Genomic DNA, 7,810 nt, shown 5'->3' on the forward strand with positions numbered 1-7,810 from the left:
TGTATACTGATGTGGCATAAATGCCTATGATGATATAAATGTGCGGTTGTCCATATGGGACCAGTTGATGAATGAATGGAAATGCATGTATAATTATGTGGCTCACCTAGATATAAGCGTAAGAGTTAGCTAAGAGGGTGGCCGGGTGGGCTAGCACCGGGTGCTTGTCGCGGCCCCGAGTCGGGTTGTGACAAAAGTGGTATCAGAGCAGTTTAGTCCTAGGATGTGTCTACGAGCCGTGTCTAGTAGAGTCTTGGTTATGGGTGTGTTGCGCACCACACTTATAAACAAGAAGCTGCGGACATTTTAGGAATATATGACCTTCTTTCTTCATAAGGATCGTGCAATAGAGCTATGATGTAAGAAATTCTTGTTCCTAAATTGTGTGTTGTGTATTTCAGAGATGCCTAAAAAGAAAAAGGCTACAGCAGCCCAAAAGGGCATGTCACGACCCAACCCCGTGGGCCGCGACTGGTACCCTAACTGGGTACCCATACGTACCTACCCGACCGAATTTCGAATCATACGGATTTTTTTTTTTTTTTTTTTTTTTTTTTAAAACAGAAATTACAAAAGTAGGCCGATACAATTACGGCACGCGCGTAACTTACATATATATATACATATACCTGAACATACAGACATTTACAGATAAGCCGATAAGGCTAACATACAGACGAAACCCGTAACCCACATATCCATCTACAGGCCTCTACAGACATACAGAATCATATGACGGGACAGGGCCCCGCCGTACCCAGAATATACATACATACGGAGTACACAGAAGACAGAAAATATATACCAAAAGATATGCTCCGAGTCAAAGGAGCTCTTCGAATGGCAGAGTCAGAACCTACGCTGGCGGCGTGTCACCTGGCGCGTCTGTACCTGCGGGCATGTAGCGCAGCCCCCGAAGAACGGGGGTCAGTACGAAAAACGTACCGAGTATGTAAAGCAGAAACATAACGGATATAAACATAGTCCGAACCGGAGTCACAGAAATATAACGGACAGAACCATAAATCAGACTGACGGACAGAGTTATGATCCAGACAGACATACAGAATCGTGTTCCATACAAATAAACAGAATTATAGTTCGGACAGACAGACGGAATCATAATACGGACGGACGGGCAGAATCAGAACCCATACGGACATACAGAGTCAGAATCCATACGGACATACAGAAATAGTCGAAGCACAGACGGACAGACAGTAGTATGTCAGACAGAATTATGCATGCAGAGTAGCACAGAGTCATACAAAATCATACAGAGGCGTGTGCTTTATAAGTACAGATAGCACACGCATATATTCATACAGATCCCGGCCCTGTCTGGGGGCGCGGTAACAGAACCCGGCCCTCTTAGTACGGGACGCGGTGGACAGACAGAATCAAATCAGATCATATGCCATCCTGGCCGCCATCCCCATACACAGATCATACAGACATACAGATCCTGGCCCGTACGCCGAGGGACGCGGTGAACAATGCAGAGAAATGTGCACGATAACAGAACCTGGCCCGGGTCGCAGTGAAAGAATGCATTGAGACAGACACGAATCGATAAATGAGAAACCACCCACCTACAGACTCAACATACAGACTCAATCAAACTGAAGGGTGCCAAACGGCGAGCCAAAATCAGAATGTCCAGATAGTATGCATAGTACGCGCCTATAACCTAGTTGGGAAGGCACGACAGATTATCAGAATGGGATGCTCAGATGTTCAGAAAGCATGTTATATAGATTTCACAAAAATAGCCATAATATACACAAAATAATAATTCAGAAGTTTTTAGAGAAAATCGGACCCGAAACAGAAGTATTTAAAATCGTACCGGAAGTATCGGGCCTTATGGGCCCACCTCGGACCAACCCGAGGCTTTATACGTAAATTATTGCTAATTGACATTATGAGGTAACCCATACTCCTTCGGAAGTGTTCCGACTCCGTTTGGGGAAGTTTTGTACAAAATCTCACTTTAAGGGCAATTTGTAAGAAAATAGGTTCAATTGAATTGAAGGAATTGGAGCGGTTTTCCGTCTCGAATTCCGGGGAACGGAGTCGGACCTAAGGCTCGCGGCCGAGCCTACCACATCCAGAACATGCCTAGGAACGTAGAGAAGTGCTTCACATACCTCGATGGCGCCTTATGCTCTCTTGGCGTCAATCCAAATTTCGCCCAAAATCTGGAAATGGTCAAGTTTACCATTTGGTTAGTTCCATTCTTTCAATATTCTAACTTTACACATAATTGCCTACCGAAATTTCGGCAGCATTTCCTCTGTATATACGACATCCCCGAGACTTAGCTCGGCTCAATTTAGCAACACAACAACCCAGAGGAGACATCCAAACAACAACAACAAACATCAATAAACACTAAATCATACCCTATGGCATTATTAGCCACCTTTCGACACGACGAATTATCTTTCGTTTCAAACTTACATTTCCAACCAAAACTTATTATTTTCATAGCCATTATCCATCAAAATCATTACGACATACATCGGAGGCATCCATAACATGATCACATAATATTCACAAGATATTCATAAAATTCACAAACATTCAACTTTCCATCAAGTCACTACTTTTCCAATCCCTTCCTAACTTTCAACATGCAAACTCATCAACACATTTTTATATTCCAAGTTCATTGTCATAAGCATAATTTGCCTCTTAACACTTTCATTTTCACTTATACACAAGTCATAACAAAGTTCAATAATTTCCTTCAACAACTTAATAACCAATCTTCCATAACAACATAATTAACATGCTAACAAGATTCAATTCACCTTCCAACACCAACACACACCACACGGCCACATGCTATATTTTCCAAATTTCACTAGTTCATTCCACTTTCATTTCTAATACAATTTCCACCACACTACAACTAACTTACACAAGAATTCAAACCATTAAAATCATGCAATAACCCTATATGCATTCGGCCACACATCCAAAAATTCCAACACACCAAATTTCCATATTTTTCATTCATTCACACACACTACAACATACATACATCATTTTTAACACAACAAAATCATGAAATCCTTACCTTTCTTCAAGTTCTTCACTTGGGGTTGAAGTTGTTTCCTTGTCAAGATGCTTACATCAACTTGTAGAGAATCTTGTGCTTAGCAATAATCTCTCAAGAGTTGAGCTCTTTAGACCAAAGGATTGGCTCCAAAAAAATTTTCTTTATTTTCTTTCTTTCTTTCTCCAAAACCCGAAATGGCTTCTTTCCCCTTTTTTTTGCTTCTCTTTGATTTCTTTCTTGAATATTCTTAAGGATAGGGATGCTATATATTAGCACATGGGAATTAATTAATTCCATGGGCTTTGGATCAATGTACATGGCCGGTTGGGCCTTCCCACTTGGGCCTAATTTTCTCCCTTTTTTTTTTGAGCCCACTTGGCTAATTTTGTAATTTTATGGGACAAGTTTCCAAAATTCCAATTTTTGCCCTTGGCCACCTTTTGTAATTCCACACCATTGCATTCATAACCTACACATTCATACCAAGTAAGGTCCAATTGTGGCCTTATCCATCACAAGTCATTTTATCTTAAATTTTTCGAATGAACAAAAATGTCGGATGTAACATCCTCCCCCCCTTTAGAACATTCGTCCTCGAATGTTAAATTGACCTTATGGGGCGCCATACTACTCCGGGAGGGTTCTCTTTGTAGTCATCCTTTGCTGACCTTCCGACATGGCTTCTTTACCAACATTATGGGGTAATTTTGCACATCACTGATTCAGATGCCTTCATAATATATCTTCTCGTACCCCACGCAATCGTCGAACCATAAGCTATATTCTTGTAACTGACGAACGCTTTCCAGACGTCATAGTCCGTATCATTTATTGTTACACTCCGGAGATTTCTACCACGTTATCGTAATCCTTCTTCATACCAGACACTTCATACCAACAAATTCAGCACTAGAACCGGACGCGTAGAAGTATATCGGACGGATTCGTAATCGAAAGCAGACATGCTAAACTATGGCGGATGGATTCATAATCAAAAGAAGAGATACGGAAGTATGTCAGACAGATCTGAGATCAGAGTCAGATGTACAGAAAGGTATCGGGCGGATTTCGAAGTCGGAATCAGGCTTACAGAAATGTATCATACAGAGTCACACTTAGAATCAGACATGCGGAGATGTATCAGACAGATGCGTGATCAAAATTAGACGTACAGAGGCACACCAGACGGATTTATATCCAGAGTCAGACATACAGAGGTGTGTCAGACAGATTCGTAATCGGAGTTAATCGTACAGAGATATGTCAGACAGAAACGTATTCGGAGTCAATCATACAAATCGCATTGGGTGTCGCTTATCGACTTTTTCAAAGATTCTGCTTACTCGCTCTACTTATCTCTCTCCTTCCCTACTATCCATACTCTTTTTCCTTTTACAACTATCGTCATACCATACTAACTTACGATGTAATTGGGCGTTTTCTATCCCCTGACAACATTCGGGTCGTCGCTGACTGTTATCCAGATTCGCTAAATTTTCCGAGTGGTATCGCACCCTTGGCTTTTTGCCCATGTACCGCATCGGACTGTGTGGTGTTTGTAAAGGCACTAATTACTCCATAGATTCTCTTTTCCTTTAGATTACCCCAAACTTTCATTTATATCAGTCATACCTACACTTGTGCAAAACTTTGCATTACTTCCCAGGGGGTCACCCATCCCAGAATTGCTCTGGCCTGAGCACGCTTAACTCCGAAACTTTCATGCATTTCGACGCGTTAGGGAAGATATAATTTCGTCGATCGCCCCGCACGACCTTTGTCACGAAATTTTAGAGCAAATCGGGGTCTTCGCAAATTTTTGGAAAATTTTTGTAGCGGGTCCCACCCCCGGCTAAGTCGTACCACTACCATGTCGCCTTTCTGAATCTTAAACATTCACTTTCATACACATATACATATGATGACAGATAACCCACGGATTTAAGTCTTCGTCACACGAATTCCGCCTCCAAATAATCGGTGGAATCTGATAAAATGTCACCGCAAGGTGTTCTTCGGCCACCGACAGAAGGAACTAAAGTCTGACAAGTATCGCGGGACCTTTTTGTACTTAATCTACATGTTAACCTCCATATTCCTGGAAAAATTTGGGCAGAGTTTCCTCTGCATTTCTTACTATCCAAAACCTGTACACCAGAAATACCAATCATGCCTCACAGGGCCAACTCATATACACATACATACATATCATATCATGTCGTATCGCAGCCACACGGGGCTGATAACTTCAAATGAGAATTATAATGTCGTCGACACTTACCACACGTGCCCAACTCAAACAGCATCGGAGGCACCTTCCTGTTTACTTTCATCCAGGATTTCTAGACTCACACTGACGGTGGGGACATCTCCGTCGCCCTTGCCTTGGGTCACTAGGTCTCTAATTCCTTCAAATTTCCGTCGTCTTCATAGAACAACGTCTTACAAATATCATACACACATAGGAAGTTCTAAAAACTCATACACTTATAAATAATCAATATCGAGTCTGACCTGGGGAGCTGCCGTGAGAGGTATGCCCACTATCATCCACGCCTGTCTGCTCCCTACCTACCCGGTTTCCATTATCACCCGCATCTGAATCGGAGGGGTATGGACGATCAAACAAATCCTGGCCCACTGGTGACCCAGGCCAAGAACAGGAGAAATCCATAGCACTCTCCGAGGTGGCCGGGCTATCAAGGTTCTCCCTAATAATAAGAGCTGGTGCATACTTGAAAATCTCCTCCTGCGTCATCCCAGAAGAATGCTCCGACGGGCCTGCCTCATGACTATCCTCCTCCTCAGAGGTAAGAAGCTCCGGAGGGGTCATCGCCAAATCCTCCGAGATATCTGTATCGTAGCCATCCTCCACGGGATCCTCTGCTCCAGGGTTCGGGGACTCTGGAGGAGTCGTAGATGGGTCCTCCGACGGATCCGTATCGTAGCTATCCTCCGGGGAATCCTCCGAAGGATCCGTCTCGATCGAGTAACTGGGGCCCTGCCTACTCGGCCCCGGTGACAACCTGGGGGCCTTCTTGGCACCCCCATCCTCATCGTCGGAAGCCGTCCTCTTCATTCGTCACCAACCTACAACTACCTGCAAGGAGAGGGTCAGAAACATTTTCCCGAATACCGACACTTCTGCTCCTTTGGAGCCCCGCTGTAGATACAGCAATTCGTAAGGGAGAATCATCCTAACCATACAGCTTTAACGCACGATCTAAGAATTCAAAGAAGGGTAACATCCTAAATGCCCTGTAGCTTCCTGTTTATAGATGTGGTGCACAACACATCGATAACCAAGACTCTACTAGACACGGCCTGTAGACATACCGAGGACTAACCGCTCTGATACCACTTTTGTCACGACCCAACCCCGTGGGCCGCGACTGGTACCCTAACTGGGTACCCATACGTACCTACCCGACCGAATTTCGAATCATACGGATTTTTTTTTTTTTTTTTTTTTTTTTAAAACAGAAATTACAAAAGTAGGCCGATACAATTACGGCACGCGCGTAACTTACATATATATATACATATACCTGAACATACAGACATTTACAGATAAGCCGATAAGGCTAACATACAGACGAAACCCGTAACCCACATATCCATATACAGGCCTCTACAGACATACAGAATCATATGACGGGACAGGGCCCCGCCGTACCCAGAATATACATACATACGGAGTACACAGAAGACAGAAAATATATACCAAAAGATATGCTCCGAGTCAAAGGAGCTCTTCGAATGGCAGAGTCAGAACCTACGCTGGCGGCGTGTCACCTGGCGCGTCTGTACCTGCGGGCATGTAGCGCAGCCCCCGAAGAACGGGGGTCAGTACGAAAAATGTACCGAGTATGTAAAGCAGAAACATAACAGATATAAACATAGTCCGAACCGGAGTCACAGAAATATAACGGACAGAACCATAAATCAGACAGACGGACAGAGTTATGATCCAGACAGACATACAGAATCGTGTTCCATACAAATAAACAGAATTATAGTTCGGACAGACAGACGGAATCATAATACGGACGGACGGGCAGAATCAGAACCCATACGGACATACAGAGTCAGAATCCATACGGACATACAGAAATAGTCGAAGCACAGACGGACAGACAGTAGTATGTCAGACAGAATTATGCATGCAGAGTAGCACAGAGTCATACAAAATCATACAGAGGCGTGTGCTTTATAAGTACAGATAGCACACGCATATATTCATACAGATCCCGGCCCTGTCTGGGGGCGCGGTAACAGAACCCGGCCCTCTTAGTACGGGACGCGGTGGACAGACAGAATCAAATCAGATCATATGCCATCCTGGCCGCCATCCCCATACACAGATCATACAGACATACAGATCCTGGCCCGTACGCCGAGGGACGCGGTGAACAATGCAGAGAAATGTGCACGATAACAGAACCTGGCCCGGGTCGCAGTGAAAGAATGCATTGAGACAGACACGAATCGATAAATGAGAAACCACCCACCTACAGACTCAACATACAGACTCAATCAAACTGAAGGGTGCCAAACGGCGAGCCAAAATCAGAATGTCCAGATAGTATGCATAGTACGCGCCTATAACCTAGTTGGGAAGGCACGACAGATTATCAGAATGGGATGCTCAGATGTTCAGAAAGCATGTTATATAGATTTCACAAAAATAGCCATAATATACACAAAATAATAATTCAGAAGTTTTTAGAGAAAATCGGACCC

At 43.7% G+C, this 7,810-nt stretch overlaps 1 protein-coding gene across 1 annotated transcript; it reads right to left on the reverse strand.

Annotated features, from left to right (window-relative positions):
- Positions 1 to 365: 365 nt before the first annotated feature.
- On the reverse strand, positions 366 to 6,572 carry LOC132633940 (uncharacterized). The gene is made up of 2 exons (XM_060350304.1): positions 5,582 to 6,572; positions 366 to 891 (listed from the first exon to the last, which is right to left on the reverse strand). The coding sequence occupies exons 1-2, from the start codon at positions 6,144 to 6,146 to the stop codon at positions 857 to 859; spliced, it is 600 nt and encodes a 199-aa protein (XP_060206287.1). The 5' UTR covers positions 6,147 to 6,572; the 3' UTR covers positions 366 to 856.
- Positions 6,573 to 7,810: the final 1,238 nt, after the last annotated feature.

The sequence above is a fragment of the Lycium barbarum genome, chromosome 3, assembly GCF_019175385.1.
Source record: "Lycium barbarum isolate Lr01 chromosome 3, ASM1917538v2, whole genome shotgun sequence".
NCBI lineage: Eukaryota > Viridiplantae > Streptophyta > Magnoliopsida > Solanales > Solanaceae > Lycium > Lycium barbarum.

Excerpts from the sequence above, each read along its gene's own strand:
- LOC132633940 (XM_060350304.1), bottom strand. The coding sequence starts at position 6,146 with ATGAAGAGGACGGCTTCCGACGATGAGGATGGGGGTGCCAAGAAGGCC. Across the intron at positions 892-5,581 it reads CTCTCACGGCAGCTCCCCAG|GTACAGACGCGCCAGGTGAC; the intron begins GTCAGACTCGAT and ends ACATGCCCGCAG.